The sequence below is a fragment of the Camelina sativa genome, chromosome 11 (genome assembly GCF_000633955.1).
Source record: "Camelina sativa cultivar DH55 chromosome 11, Cs, whole genome shotgun sequence".
In the NCBI taxonomy this organism is placed as follows: Eukaryota; Viridiplantae; Streptophyta; class Magnoliopsida; order Brassicales; family Brassicaceae; genus Camelina; species Camelina sativa.
Window position 1 is genome coordinate 7,606,226 of NC_025695.1, and position 15,046 is coordinate 7,621,271.

General features: G+C 35.2%; 4 protein-coding genes across 5 annotated transcripts in view; 1 reads left to right on the top strand and 3 right to left on the bottom strand.

Moving 5' to 3' along the window:
- LOC104727722 (TBC1 domain family member 15-like) overlaps positions 1 to 1,562 on the bottom strand; it is a 4,470-nt gene extending 2,908 nt beyond the window's left edge. Inside the window, exons 1-4 of the mRNA XM_010446800.2 lie at positions 1,109 to 1,562; positions 353 to 448; positions 157 to 260; positions 3 to 27 (exon numbers count right to left, since the gene is read on the bottom strand). Of these exons, the coding sequence (XP_010445102.1) occupies positions 3 to 27; positions 157 to 260; positions 353 to 448; positions 1,109 to 1,198 (315 nt within the window). The 5' untranslated portion in view covers positions 1,199 to 1,562. The remainder of the gene's footprint in view (positions 1 to 2; positions 28 to 156; positions 261 to 352; positions 449 to 1,108) is intronic.
- LOC104722218 (60S ribosomal protein L14-2-like) lies at positions 4,216 to 5,422 on the top strand. Its single transcript, XM_010440356.2, has 5 exons — positions 4,216 to 4,321; positions 4,426 to 4,527; positions 4,819 to 4,948; positions 5,026 to 5,138; positions 5,230 to 5,422. Exons 1-5 carry the CDS (start codon positions 4,319 to 4,321, stop codon positions 5,284 to 5,286), a joined length of 405 nt encoding a protein of 134 aa, XP_010438658.1. The 5' UTR covers positions 4,216 to 4,318; the 3' UTR covers positions 5,287 to 5,422.
- Positions 5,838 to 12,641, bottom strand: LOC104722219 (protein disulfide-isomerase 5-4). Of its 2 annotated transcripts, none has more exons than XM_019232203.1 (15): positions 12,491 to 12,641; positions 11,939 to 12,029; positions 11,657 to 11,751; positions 11,360 to 11,417; positions 9,495 to 9,679; positions 8,473 to 8,530; positions 8,054 to 8,094; positions 7,905 to 7,979; positions 7,312 to 7,368; positions 7,139 to 7,205; positions 6,889 to 7,032; positions 6,573 to 6,794; positions 6,345 to 6,497; positions 6,160 to 6,237; positions 5,838 to 6,075 (listed from the first exon to the last, which is right to left on the bottom strand). In XM_019232203.1, exons 1-15 carry the CDS (start codon positions 12,529 to 12,531, stop codon positions 5,998 to 6,000), a joined length of 1,443 nt encoding a protein of 480 aa, XP_019087748.1. In that variant the 5' UTR covers positions 12,532 to 12,641; the 3' UTR covers positions 5,838 to 5,997. The 2 variants fall into 2 exon arrangements, with proteins under 2 accessions (XP_019087748.1, XP_010438659.1); XM_010440357.1 differs by lacking the exons at positions 11,360 to 11,417; positions 11,657 to 11,751; positions 11,939 to 12,029; positions 12,491 to 12,641 and adding exons at positions 9,931 to 9,988; positions 10,228 to 10,322; positions 10,510 to 10,600; positions 11,062 to 11,195 and having other exon boundaries at positions 5,844 to 6,075.
- LOC104722221 (tryptophan synthase beta chain 2, chloroplastic-like) lies at positions 13,038 to 15,040 on the bottom strand. The gene is made up of 5 exons (XM_010440358.2): positions 14,663 to 15,040; positions 14,191 to 14,547; positions 13,668 to 14,110; positions 13,486 to 13,580; positions 13,038 to 13,392 (listed from the first exon to the last, which is right to left on the bottom strand). Exons 1-5 carry the CDS (start codon positions 15,008 to 15,010, stop codon positions 13,217 to 13,219), a joined length of 1,419 nt encoding a protein of 472 aa, XP_010438660.1. The 5' UTR covers positions 15,011 to 15,040; the 3' UTR covers positions 13,038 to 13,216.

Consider the following 15,046-nt stretch of genomic DNA (forward strand, 5'->3'; position numbering starts at 1 on the left):
TCCTCCTTCCAAGAAGCATACTGCAATCTGAAGGAAGAGAAGTAGCGATATGATTCACAAAACAAGAAAAATGGTTTATGTATAATTATAACCATGTAAAGTATGCCAAAATGTGATATATATATATATACAGACGAAATAAGGACAAGAATCTACCTTCTGCGTTGTCGGGTCTGCTCTCTTTCTTCGAATGTGCTCAATGGATTATAACAGCCAAGTAGGAATTCCCATACTTCACCTCTAATTGATGGATGGATCCCCTACAGATGATGGATTGTAAAAGGAATGATTGAGAAGAAACAAAACGAGTAAATCAGAATTGGCAAAGACGATTCCAAAACAACCAACATACCCCTCTTCTGATTCGTCTAAGAGTCTTGCCAATATCGAGAGAGCCTTCTTGGAGAAACGCAGCCTGCCATTTTCTTACACTAAGAGTTTTACCAGGCTGCACAAAACATGACCGGTCTTGTCAGCAACAACAAAGCACTTCTATATATATATATATTACCATTCTCTCCCCTATCTCTACCGATGTGGGATCTTTATCAGTCTGTTAATGTTAGGGTTCATCTAGAGAGATACACTTATTGAATCTGAGTTCCAAAATAGTGCCAATTAAAAGCGCATAACTGATAAGAAACACACGTCTTATTAACGATCTTCCCATACTGTTCTATATGTACAGCAATTTGATCTCTCAGGAGCTGTTTTAGGCCCTCAGATCTACTTTTTTTTTGTTTTTTTTTTGTTTCTAACAATGGCATTGCAACAGATATATGAGGACATAATAATAACAATGGCAAGAAGTTGGAATTTGAGGAGAGATCAAACATCTAAAGCCGGTGATGGAATCGATCTTAAGGAATCATGTACCACAGAACACGAAGAATCAATAGAATTCGATACAAAATGCAATTAACAGATATAATAATATAAGCAAAGAATAATCGAATCGGAAATCAAATATCGCATTCGTAATTACCAAATAGAGAGAGAGAGAGAGAGAGAGAGAGAGACACGACCTAATGAATGAGAATCTTAAAAAGAAGCAAAATCCAGAGGAGAAAGAATGGGGATCCGAAAGAAGAAGAAGAAAGACGTAAACCTTGATTTTGAATCTGGTCTTGGGGACATCGGTGCACTCAGGACGAACCTGGTAGTAAGAATCTGCTGGCTCTCCTACGCCTCCCCACATCTCTCGAACTTTTTCCCGGGCAAAAATTAACAAAAAAAGCAATAATCCTGAGAAACTTGAAAAGGAAAGATAACAAAAAGAAGGACAGGATCGGGATCCCCTTAAACCTCAAAAAAAAAAAGTTCGATCAACGATCAAATTGACGAAATTTTTATAAAAAGATTTGAGAATTTAAGGGGCGCCCCAACACCAGCCTTGAAGGTTAGTGGATTGGGAAGTCCAAAAGACAGAAAACGAACTAATTGGGTAAATAATGTTTTGGTTCGTATACTGAAGTTTCTTTCTTCTATTCCATCATTTGTTGATGACAAAGACGACGAGCAGCTCGTCTCATTATTAGCAATATTAGTTGTTGTTCGCCACAAATAACGGAGTTCCTCTCTCTCTCTCTCTATCCATCTTATTTATCTTTTTTTTTTTTAAGGCGCACACTCTTCACTTCAGTAACTTGGAGGAGTCTCTCTTCTTACCTCTTTCTTTATTCATCACTTGTATGCATAATATTTTTTATTATATTCTTAAAATTTTCTTAAACTAAAATATTGTTTTACTAATGTATAATCTCAAAAAAATATACTAATGTATGAATCTCAAAAACATTTATTGCAATTTCTCAAAATAACACTCCTCTCAACAATTTTTTGATATGGTTATTTATTATATAAAATTTAAAATATATATACTTTTTTATAAATCAAAAATTAACCAATACTACAAAAATTATTACAAATTGATTAGCTATATTCATATAAATAATAATATAGAAATTCAAACATTTTCCTAATATGAGAGAATCTATGTTTATGATCATGTTTTATAGAGGTTAAACATTGATTTAAAGATTTTTTTTAATGATCATGTAAACATAAGACTGTAGTATAGTAAAATTGAATCAAATAAAATTATCAAAAAATTTAGTAACTACGTATAAAATTATTGTATATAGAATATTCCTCATTTCAAAGTTTAAAGCAATTAAAATAATTAAAAAACATTTAAATTTTACCAAAAACATTTTTTCTTGAAAGCTAAATATATTATTTGGAGGAATGAATGTAAAATTATTGGGTAGGAGTTACATTTGAGTTAAATGGAGTTAAATACCTTTAAAAGTGGGTTAATTATAAATAAATATTTTAATTTATTTTTGACTTAAAAGAAAAGGAATGCCAAGTGGCTCAATCAAAAATTAAACTTACAGTTTTTCATTGTTTTGTTGATATAAACTCAACACTCACATAAAATTCCAAATTGAAAATATTACTTTTGAAGTGACAAACTAAATTAGTTTTTTTTTTTAGTTATATGAACTTCAATTTAAAGATTTTAAAAAACCCCAAGAATACCTTCAATCCTTTTGTTTTTCACACATCAATATAATTTATAGTTCTAGATTTCATACTAATGGTTTCATCTTTAGAGGATTTAATTAGTTGAATGGTATTTTAAAATAATGACTTATAAGATGCTAATCTAAAATAGATAATGAAGATAAACCTTTTAAAATAGATTCTCAAATAAACTTGATTTTTTGTTAAAACCAACATATGTGAATTTAAATTTAGCTATGGAAATTTTAAAAATAAATATGAATAGATTAGAAAGGCAAGAAATATAAAAGAAATATTTTATTTTTATATAAATAAAATAAAAATTGAAAACAATGTTAAATTGTTAATTATATATAATAATTTCTAAATTAAAATATAGAATCAAACTCTTACAACACATATTATATATAACAACATTTGATATTGGTGAGAGAGGAGGAGAGAATGATTACTTATAAGATGATAATCCAAATTAGATAATGAAGATGAATCTTTAAATATAAAAACAATGTAATATATATATACATATATATCATGTAGTCTCTAAAATTAAAATTTAGCATTAAAAATTTACAATGATATTTCATTTGGTTTTTTGTAACCCATACAACAAAAATAAGAAACTGAAAACTAAAAATGATTTGAGATATTGTGGAAAAGAATGAGAGAAGTGGAAGAGAATGTGAGAATGTGAAAATGAGAAAGTAAAAAATGCCAATATGAGAGAATGAGGCAATGCTTATTTATATGATAAGAATTGATGGAAGTTACATTTAGAATTATTGGAGTTACAAATATTATTTATTGTGTTTGAATAAAATTGAGTGGTGGTATATGATTAATGCATAATTTATTTTATTTTCAGTTATAATTTTATTTTAATGTATGAATTAAATGTATTGTGTTAATTGAGTCTTAAATATTATTTAAAGCAATTAAACAATTAGAAATCAAATAAAAAAATAAAAAAAATTAAAAAGTATTAAATAAAAATCAACCAATAAGGAGAGACCAAAACCTTACTTTTATATATATGATTTATTTTATTTTCAGTTATAATTTTATTTTAGTGTATGAATTAAATGTATTGTGTTAATTGAGTCTTAAATATTATTTAAAGCAATTAAACAATTAGAAATCAAATAAAAAAATAAAAAAAATTAAAAAGTATTAAATAAAAATCAACCAATAAGGAGAGACCAAAACCTTACTTTTATATATATGATTTATTTTATTTTCAGTTATAATTTTATTTTAGTGCATGAATTAAATGTATTGTGTTAATTGGGTCTTAAATATTATTTAAAGCAATTAAACAATTAGAAATCAAATAAAAAAATAAAAAAAAATAAAAAAATAAAAAAGTCTTAAATGAAAATCAACCAATAAGGAGAGACCAAAACCTTACTTTTATATATATGATTTTCATTTTACTAGTACTAGTAGTAATGGTACTAATGTAATGTTGTTGCTCTTTTCTTCAATAATCAAAGGACAAATGTCGACTATTGATACAATTAAAGAAAGAATTGTTTGCTCATTCAAACGACACCGTGTTGGAGTTTTTTCGTTTTGTTGACCCAACTTCATGGCCTTTTTCTGATATGGGCCTTCAAGGTAAGGTTAAATCTAAGGTTCTTATTACAACGTTGGGCCATAAAATACAAAAGCGCTAAAAAAAAAAAAAACTGATATATATTAGCCTCTTTCAGCGAAACCCTAATTTCCTATCAGCAACACACTTTCTCACACTGAGCAGCTTCGACATTCTAATCTACCGGCGGCGAAAATGGTGAGTTATACATTTCTTCTTGAGCTTATATTCCAAGCGGCGTTTGTGCTTTTGACATCGACCAGGATTGTGAGATGTAACGTTTTGATGGTTCATTGTGTCAGGTTTTCAAGAGGTACGTTGAGATCGGGAGAGTGGCTCTTGTTAACTACGGAGAAGATCATGGAAAGCTCGTCGTTATCGTCGACGTTGTTGACCAGAACAGAGTAAGCCTTAGTTCCATTACTTTCATAACTATGTCTCTATTGGTTTCAATGCTAGGAACCGTAAAGTTTCTTCGTTGGTTTCTGTTAATTGTTGGATTTAAGGAACCATAGATTTAGATTGACACTAGCTGCAACTTTGGTGGTTTACAGATTCATTGGTTAACATTTTACGAAATTTGTATGTTGCGTTGGTTTTGTAGTTCGAGGATGACATGTGACTTGTAGTTTCACCTAGGCGCAATTTGTTTAGATGTATACTTATGGAGTCCTGATTATGTTTTTGTTATTCAGGCTTTAGTGGACGCCCCTGATATGGAGAGGATCCAGATGAACTTTAAGAGGTTATCTCTTACCGATATTGTGATTGACATCAACCGTGTGCTTAAGAAGAAGGCTTTGATTGAGGCATTGGAAAAAGCTGGTTAGTGGCTGTGCAAATCTAATATGTTATGTTGGATTTTTGTCAAGTGTTCCCATCTAATAAGGAAGATCTTGCAGATGTGAAGAACAAATGGGAGAACAGCTCATGGGGTAGGAAGCTTATCGTGCAGAAACGTAGGGCTAACCTCAACGATTTTGATAGGTTCAAGATCATGTTGGCCAAGATCAAGGTCGGTGTCTTTTTAACTTTGAAGATTCTATGATTGTGTGCGTTTATGTTTAAAACTGAAATGTTAATGTGTTGTTGTTGGTTGTTTGCAGAAAGCTGGTGTTGTCAGGCAAGAGCTTGCAAAACTCAAGAAGGAGGTCACTGCTTGATCAAATACTATTATGTCTACAAATCTGTTTTTGTTTTTGGATTCGGAAATTAGTGTGTTTGCAAATCTCAACATCATTATGTACTCAATTGTCCGATGTTACTCAAGTTTGAATGAAACCTTTTTTTGGAGAAACTTGTGTTCTTGTTATTTTATCTTTAAAGTGACCAGTTTTTCATATTATGCCATTTGTTTTGTTACTTCTTCTGTTATTTGGTAGTAATTCACTTAGGTGTTTTGATGCCAGAGTTTGCAATGCCTGAGAATACACTTGAACTACTGGCTGATCATTTTGAGCTACTGTTAACAAAACTTTCAATGGTTTCGGGCCTTTTGACTTTTGAAGATTGAATTTTTTTTTCTGGTTTTGGAGATCAGTGTAGTGTAATTTCAAATTCACTATTTACTCAACCATCGGTTAAACTCTCCAGTTTCGGTGATGAAACCTTGTTGAGGAAAAAGACATTTCATGCTCATGAGTCATGAACCACGAGAAATTTACGAGAATCTACTACACTTTTGGTTAACGACACGTTAAAAATGCACAAAGACTTGAGAGAGTCGGAGAGATATATAGATATTAATACTCAATATTTGTAACAGTTTTCGAATATATAACTAGATTATTTTGGTCGCGTCTGGCTGTGTAAATATAACAAAAATTTCTGACTCGTTACAGAGGGGAAAACGGAATAAAACCCTGAGGAGGGCTTCAAAAGTTTTTACCAAGTTCAATCTTTTTCATCAGTGTCATGGTGTGGTGAAGAATAGAATCCAAGATTCCGGCCACCTAAACAAAAGCAAAAACACAGTCATATGATAATACATTAATGAACTGTAACATGAAGAATAGGCTTCTAACTTCTTTACTAACCGTGAAGACACCACCGATAATGGCGCATACGTTGGTGATGAAATGGGAGAAGGACTTGGAGTTTTCTGTTATAAGAACCTGCAAACAAACAAAGAAAAAGATGAGCAGAGTGTAACTTCGACCCACCGTACCAATCCGAAACTGTGTAACACATATAAGGCAACAAAAGGGATAATGATGCCTACCTGCATCGGTGAGAGCTCGAAGTGAAACTTGGCGACTGGTAAATAGTAACTTTGAGCAACACTGCTATGTGCTGTGTACTCATACTCTTCAATCATAACCTGTCCATTGCTTTTCACTACCTCTGTCTTTACTATTTGAAGATAATGCTCGATCTGTCCATGGAGAACAACACCTTAAAGCATGATTAGACGATTTAAATAGTAGTTATTGAGTTTTTACAAACTTACAGTAACATTAGGGCCGAGATCACGTTGGTTTATGAAGGGACGTCCGTCCAAACGGTCATGGTTTCGGCCTAGATAAGGTGATAAGCGCTTTAGCTCAGAAAATTTCTGAGGCAAAATCCTCCGCCCAAATGATAGATGGTTAACAACATGGGACATATTCATCTGAGAAGTATCAAAGGAATGAGATCCCGAACGAGCTGAAACCATCAAGTTGCCTGGAACCTGCAAAAACCATAGGGTAGTAACTGTTAAAGTGTTTAAGTGATCTAAAAGGCAGACAGAGAAAGAAATAGTATTCTCCCAATTAAATGCTTACTTTCTTTACACGCATGTATCCTTCAATTCTACATCCTCCAGTAGAAGGTGCCTTTTTTAGAGTTCTCGATGAATTGTCTGATTTGTCCTCCAGTGCTAGATGATGGGGCTCTAGATGGATAGGTTCAACCAGACTCACCATCATCTATAGGAGAAGGTAAAATATTCAGAAACAAGCTACAAATGAAGCGAACAGCGACTCTTGTCTTACTTTCCTAAGGGACACGGAAAAGAAGTTGAAAAGAAACTACCTTCACTAAGCTTTCCGTATCACGATCTCCATAGTAGGATTCATGATCGTGGTGTGCATTGTCATCCCTATTAAGCAGATGAAAGAAAAATGGAGAGAATTAATTTAGGAGAATCGAGCAATTGATGGTCATGCATTATATGAACAAGTGAACTCGAAGTCCAGTTCTCTTACTTCAAATCACTGCCTTTGCGGAAAATGCGAATAGATGGATACCCTTGTATGTGATTCCTGGATATTATTTGCAGAGAAAATTATGAGCATACCTTAAAGCTGGTATAAGTTTCCAGAGAATGCATTATGCTGTAGCTAATGAAATCCTAAGGAAATCTCCGAACCTATGTATGGTATGCCTTTCTTTGGTTCTGACCATAACTTTCTGTTGAAGAGGTGCATGTAATTTTTTAACTTAAACAAAAAGTATCTATACGAAGCCAATACAAAAGTTGAAGTAACTGACTATTCCTTCCTCTAGTAATAAATTAAAAATGCATCTTAGACCTTAGTTAAAGAGAAATGAGTTAGAGTCTTAGAGACATCTCAGATATTCCACATTGTCACCAATGCATTACTGGCTAATACTAGCCCACCCTCCTGAACACTTTTTTTGCTCATATTCAAATGATGTATTCGGTGGAAAGGAGTCTAATAGCTATTCTTGGTTATATTATGCATACTGAAGAAGCTATGGATAGTACTTTTTGCACTGTATAGTTAAGTTTTCATAGCTTAAGATGGAAAGCCAGATAAAATATGAAAGGATATACCTCCGACAGAGATCAGCTTCTTGGGTGCAGTCAACTTTTGCCACGAGAACACGTCCGTCCATTTCTGGATCATATCTACCAAAAACAAGAAAGTTACGAGGAAAAATACTTTTACAGACTCTTTATGGAAAGAGAGTATAATGGCATACCTCTCTTTTATTTGTTTTGCTGCCTTCTCCCATGATGGTTTCTGAAAATGGAGACAAGTTATAGGCTTCGCATAAAGATCAGCAAAAATACCTATTTACAGTAGATAAAGTGCCACCAGATACTAATCTACTTTATAAGTTAGATATTCAACATCAAGTTGATCCTTATACAATTCTAGTCTTTCTATGAGGAAATTCTTACGACTTCAGAGTTCAGCCAAAGAGAATTCTCAGGAAAGATTGACTAGGTTACCGTAAATTGCACTGTTAGAGCGTCTTAGGCACCATACATGTAAAATTTCTTCTAGTAGGAACACTAATATAATCCTTGCCAAAAGGCAGCAAAATATGGTTCTGGCTGAAAACTATGCTGTGACATCTAGAATATAGGAGACATAGACAGCAGATAAGGGAATTACCAGGAGATTACACCAATAGCACCAGGGAGCAAAGAAATTAACAACCAAGATTGGAAATCTGCAAAATGTATGCTTCATATGTTGTCACCAGAACAGTACGTACTAGGAATAGATTCGTAGTATTTTTGTATCTATGTATGAAATGCACAATACAGTCTTAAAATCCTTACTGATGTGTAACAGTGTCAAAGTTGCGCCCAGTAAGTGATACCGAATCTTCAGCTACTTCTTCACCAGTTTCATCTCCATGATTAATGAGCGATAAAACTTCCCCAGCGTGAAACTCAGAACCAGTGGGTCTCATATTTGAATCAATAGAAAACTTCCGAATTGTCTTTGTTACATTTAGCCTGTTCTGAAAACCAAAGTTAGCAAAATCAGGAGAGGGAACAACCAAAAATTTCAAGCGACCAAATGGATAAATGTTCAAAAAGAATAACACTCTTTTCAAAATTTGACCATTTCGGATTCCTTCAAGAATATATTGTAAGCCAAACTTTTTGGACGCACATAGCAGATAATTAAATACTTTCAGAAACAAAGATTTCTCAAGAGCAAAAGAAAAAGACAGAGATTGAAATGAATTAACGATGAAACCAAACTTACAGTTCCTAATACGTCGCTGACATCCAGAGATGCAAATTCACATGAAAGTGACGGAAAGCTGCCAAAAAATAGAATCTGTATCTGGTTAGCAATCAGATAGATGCTGAATTTTGCATAACTTTGACTGGCCCGCACATATGGCATTTCTGAAGAGATAAGGTATGCTATGCACTCAACAAAGAACGGAAGTATAAAATGAAATAACGTTCTAGCATACAGTAGGGTAACACTTATACACTCTTTTAACTTGTTAAAATATTAATACTATGTTGATAAACAAAACTGAGTATAATGTACCTTATGTTAAAATCTAAGCGCANTCATATGTTGTCACCAGAACAGTACGTACTAGGAATAGATTCGTAGTATTTTTGTATCTATGTATGAAATGCACAATACAGTCTTAAAATCCTTACTGATGTGTAACAGTGTCAAAGTTGCGCCCAGTAAGTGATACCGAATCTTCAGCTACTTCTTCACCAGTTTCATCTCCATGATTAATGAGCGATAAAACTTCCCCAGCGTGAAACTCAGAACCAGTGGGTCTCATATTTGAATCAATAGAAAACTTCCGAATTGTCTTTGTTACATTTAGCCTGTTCTGAAAACCAAAGTTAGCAAAATCAGGAGAGGGAACAACCAAAAATTTCAAGCGACCAAATGGATAAATGTTCAAAAAGAATAACACTCTTTTCAAAATTTGACCATTTCGGATTCCTTCAAGAATATATTGTAAGCCAAACTTTTTGGACGCACATAGCAGATAATTAAATACTTTCAGAAACAAAGATTTCTCAAGAGCAAAAGAAAAAGACAGAGATTGAAATGAATTAACGATGAAACCAAACTTACAGTTCCTAATACGTCGCTGACATCCAGAGATGCAAATTCACATGAAAGTGACGGAAAGCTGCCAAAAAATAGAATCTGTATCTGGTTAGCAATCAGATAGATGCTGAATTTTGCATAACTTTGACTGGCCCGCACATATGGCATTTCTGAAGAGATAAGGTATGCTATGCACTCAACAAAGAACGGAAGTATAAAATGAAATAACGTTCTAGCATACAGTAGGGTAACACTTATACACTCTTTTAACTTGTTAAAATATTAATACTATGTTGATAAACAAAACTGAGTATAATGTACCTTATGTTAAAATCTAAGCGCAAGAAGTCTCCATCCGAGCTCCTGTCAACAATAACCGATGTCGAAGTGCTGACTGCCAAATAATTATTTAATTCCTGTAAAACGAATTCGCAAAGTTAAAACAGCATTCATATTTCCTACAGATACAAACTGAGCAGTTTACGAAATTGGCAATGAAATGAAACCATTAAACAGCAGTGACGTTAGTCTCTAACATAACAACACCACAACAATCGCCATAAAATGTCATAAGTCAGTAAGTCCAGTGAGCTTGAAACTTACCATTCCAAATAAAAATAGCATAGAGAGTGCTGCTACAATGGACAGTCCAGCACCAGACAGAGTCGCCTCTGTCAAATCCCTCGGGATTTTCCTGCAAACAGGGAAATTCAAAAGAATATATAAACCAAGTTTATACAATTATCGCCCAGAATCACAAATCTCAGTATCTCTCCAACTCTGAAACATTTTCCCCAAAAATTTAAAACTTAGCAACAAAGCCGAAATCGAAGTGACTAAAGAAAACATCTTAAACCCCAGATACTATAAACACTTGTTAACAGTCCAATTTCAGTAAGAGATCAAATGAAAAATTTGACAATGCATATACAAAACCTACAGCTTCAGGATCGAGTGTCCTCGACTAAACCCTATCACTAATCAGCAACGAAATCCACAAAATGCAGATGCTCCCCAAGAAATATTCCCAATAAACTATCAATTTAGATTATGTCACCGCCGTAGATCGAGAAAATTCGAAGTCTACAAAACAGGAGGAAGCTAAGCTGGAGAAATCTGGGAAGCGAATACAAAAATGGTGAAACAGAAACAAACCTGTAGAAATCAACGGATTTGATCTTGCTAGTGGAGACCATCTTCTTCGGATTACGAGTCAACTGGGAATCAAACAAGAGCTGCTTGGCTACTTCTATAAGCTTCGAGGACGAAGCACCTCCCGTGTGATTTTTNCTTTTCAAAATTTGACCATTTCGGATTCCTTCAAGAATATATTGTAAGCCAAACTTTTTGGACGCACATAGCAGATAATTAAATACTTTCAGAAACAAAGATTTCTCAAGAGCAAAAGAAAAAGACAGAGATTGAAATGAATTAACGATGAAACCAAACTTACAGTTCCTAATACGTCGCTGACATCCAGAGATGCAAATTCACATGAAAGTGACGGAAAGCTGCCAAAAAATAGAATCTGTATCTGGTTAGCAATCAGATAGATGCTGAATTTTGCATAACTTTGACTGGCCCGCACATATGGCATTTCTGAAGAGATAAGGTATGCTATGCACTCAACAAAGAACGGAAGTATAAAATGAAATAACGTTCTAGCATACAGTAGGGTAACACTTATACACTCTTTTAACTTGTTAAAATATTAATACTATGTTGATAAACAAAACTGAGTATAATGTACCTTATGTTAAAATCTAAGCGCAAGAAGTCTCCATCCGAGCTCCTGTCAACAATAACCGATGTCGAAGTGCTGACTGCCAAATAATTATTTAATTCCTGTAAAACGAATTCGCAAAGTTAAAACAGCATTCATATTTCCTACAGATACAAACTGAGCAGTTTACGAAATTGGCAATGAAATGAAACCATTAAACAGCAGTGACGTTAGTCTCTAACATAACAACACCACAACAATCGCCATAAAATGTCATAAGTCAGTAAGTCCAGTGAGCTTGAAACTTACCATTCCAAATAAAAATAGCATAGAGAGTGCTGCTACAATGGACAGTCCAGCACCAGACAGAGTCGCCTCTGTCAAATCCCTCGGGATTTTCCTGCAAACAGGGAAATTCAAAAGAATATATAAACCAAGTTTATACAATTATCGCCCAGAATCACAAATCTCAGTATCTCTCCAACTCTGAAACATTTTCCCCAAAAATTTAAAACTTAGCAACAAAGCCGAAATCGAAGTGACTAAAGAAAACATCTTAAACCCCAGATACTATAAACACTTGTTAACAGTCCAATTTCAGTAAGAGATCAAATGAAAAATTTGACAATGCATATACAAAACCTACAGCTTCAGGATCGAGTGTCCTCGACTAAACCCTATCACTAATCAGCAACGAAATCCACAAAATGCAGATGCTCCCCAAGAAATATTCCCAATAAACTATCAATTTAGATTATGTCACCGCCGTAGATCGAGAAAATTCGAAGTCTACAAAACAGGAGGAAGCTAAGCTGGAGAAATCTGGGAAGCGAATACAAAAATGGTGAAACAGAAACAAACCTGTAGAAATCAACGGATTTGATCTTGCTAGTGGAGACCATCTTCTTCGGATTACGAGTCAACTGGGAATCAAACAAGAGCTGCTTGGCTACTTCTATAAGCTTCGAGGACGAAGCACCTCCCGTGTGATTTTTTTTTATTATCTTCAGCGTTCAGATTTGAAACTCCTCCCCCAACCTAATAAATTACAACACTAGCCCCCTCTGCTTTGACTTGTTTCGCATTTGACCCAAATAGTTTTATCGAAACAAGTTAGTACCCTTCTCAGTTCTCACTTGTTACAATCAAACCCATTTTATCAGATACTTGGTGTAAAGTGAAGGTGTACATGAATGTTTTAGACCAATACACAAGTTTGAAAATATAATGGATATTTTTAGAAGTTTACAACCTTATTGTTATTGTTGTTATCTGTCTCTGCTTGGTTACCATTTCTGCGAGGATCATTGCATTGATCAATCGTGCAATATCTTTGACCATTTTTTGTTTTTGGTTAAATAAGATATGAATGTAAAAAACACTAGCTAAGTTAAAGAACAAAACAGTCTAAAGTTCTAATAACATCAAACGTTCTATAGAACATTCTTATTTATAGGATACATTGATAAAATTTGTTCTCTTCTTAACCTTTTGATCCAAACTTCTGGATTCCCCACCAGAAGCAAGAACTAACAAGCTACATAAAAGAAATATCACTGTGTGAAACTGAAAGAAATCTTTTGTTGTTTAAACTTCGAGATACTTGATGGCAGTCTGAACATCCTTGTCGCCTCTCCCACTAAAATTTAAGACCACTCTGGTTCCATCAGGTAAAGTCGGACAAAGCTTCTCGAGATGAGCCAACGCGTGCGATGTCTCCAATGCTGGGATTATTCCCTCCAACCGAGACACTCTCTTGAACGCTACATGGGGAGATTAAGAATACACGAATGCAAGTTCTCATGAGATGTGAAAGAAACATATAAAGTATGACAAATGATGTGCCGGTTAAGTACCTTCTAAGGCTTCTTCATCTGTAACGCTATAGTATTCAGCCCGTCCCATGTCTTTAAGGAAACTATGCTCAGGTCCGACTCCAGGGTAGTCCAATCTGATTACTTAACTTTTACTCCTTAGATAAAGGTGACAGACATAAACATGGCTTAAAACAAGATTTGAACAGAGAGAAATCTCTTACCCGGCACTGATGGAGTGTGGTTCGATGATTTGGCCATCATCATCTTGCAGCAAGTAACTCATAGCTCCGTGGAGTACACCAACATCTCCTTTTGTCAATGTGGCAGCATGTTTGCCGCTGTCCAATCCAAATCCAGCGGCTTCCACACCAATCATTCGAATCTCTGTGTCATCGACAAATTCATGGAAGAGTCCCATAGCATTAGAACCCCCACCAACACAAGCAACCAAAACATCAGGCTTCCCACCCCATTTCTCCATCGCTTGTCTCCTTGTCTCTTTACCAATCACGGCATGAAAGTCTCTGACCATCATAGGATAAGGATGAGGACCCGCAACAGATCCCAATATGTAATGTGTAGTCTCCACATTTGTCACCCAATCCCTTATAGCTTCGGATGTTGCATCCTTTAAAGTCGCTGTTCCAGAGTGGACTCCCCTTACCTACAAGCACCAGAATTAGATAACCAACACTTCAAAAGCATTGCGACTTTTACAAGATTTACGCATAGAATTCAAATCACCTCAGCACCTAGAAGACGTATCCTGAACACATTAAGAGCTTGTCTCTCCATATCTTGAGCACCCATGTAGATAATGCACTGCAAACCAAAACGTGCACAGACAGTAGCTGTGGCTACACCATGCTGACCAGCCCCTGTCTCAGCGATAATCCGTTTCTTTCCTAGACGTTTGGCGAGAAGAGCCTGAGCCACAGCGTTGTTGATCTTGTGAGCACCGGTGTGGTTCAAGTCTTCTCTTTTCAGGTATATGAGAGGCCCTTCACCGTTTTCTCTGCGGTAATGCTCAGTAAGCCTCTCAGCGAAGTAAAGCGGACTCTCCCGACCAACGTAGTCTTTCAAGATCTCTGCCAATTCTTTCTACAGTTGCATCAAACATTTAAATCAGACATTTCCATAATCACATCACATCAACAAAGAGGCGTTGTATTGACAATAACATCCACAAAACAATTTCGAATTGAGCCTAATTTACCTGAAAATCTTGGTCGGTGGCGAGAGAATAGAAAGCGGTTTCGAGTTCAGAGAGGGCGTGCATTAGAGTTTCAGGGACGTATTTCCCGCCGAACTTACCGAACCGACCGAACGAATCGGGTCGTTGCCACAGGCGAGAATCAGATCTAGTGGCATCCGTCATGAGAATAGATGGGTCCTTGGCGATGGTGCAGGAGACGGAGAACGAAGAAGAGGAGCGTGAGCGAGACGATGGCAGAGGCGTAAATAGAGGGAGTTTGGAGGGCGATCTCAGATGATGGGTCGATTCGGAAGAAGCTGAAACGGATGGTCTGAAAGTAGCAGCAGCGGTGCCTGTTGCGGTGGCCATTAGTGTGAGGATACTATCTTTTTATCTATTTCTCAA

What these genes read in the sequence shown, in the direction of transcription:
- LOC104722218 (XM_010440356.2), top strand. An exon ending in TGAGGCATTGGAAAAAGCTG is followed by an intron (nt 4,949 to 5,025) that starts GTTAGTGGCTGT and finishes AAGATCTTGCAG; the next exon opens with ATGTGAAGAACAAATGGGAG. An exon ending in TCATGTTGGCCAAGATCAAG is followed by an intron (nt 5,139 to 5,229) that starts GTCGGTGTCTTT and finishes GGTTGTTTGCAG; the next exon opens with AAAGCTGGTGTTGTCAGGCA.
- LOC104722219 (XM_019232203.1), bottom strand. Translation starts at nt 12,531, where the DNA reads ATGGTCTCCACTAGCAAGATCAAATCCGTTGATTTCTACAG. An exon ending in TCAGCGACGTATTAGGAACT is followed by an intron (nt 9,680 to 11,359) that starts GTAAGTTTGGTT and finishes TTTGGTTTTCAG; the next exon opens with AACAGGCTAAATGTAACAAA. An exon ending in GATACATGCGTGTAAAGAAA is followed by an intron (nt 6,795 to 6,888) that starts GTAAGCATTTAA and finishes TGGTTTTTGCAG; the next exon opens with GTTCCAGGCAACTTGATGGT.
- LOC104722221 (XM_010440358.2), bottom strand. Translation starts at nt 15,010, where the DNA reads ATGGCCACCGCAACAGGCACCGCTGCTGCTACTTTCAGACCATCCGTT. An exon ending in TACGTCTTCTAGGTGCTGAG is followed by an intron (nt 14,111 to 14,190) that starts GTGATTTGAATT and finishes TGGTGCTTGTAG; the next exon opens with GTAAGGGGAGTCCACTCTGG. An exon ending in CCACACTCCATCAGTGCCGG is followed by an intron (nt 13,581 to 13,667) that starts GTAAGAGATTTC and finishes TTAAGTAATCAG; the next exon opens with ATTGGACTACCCTGGAGTCG.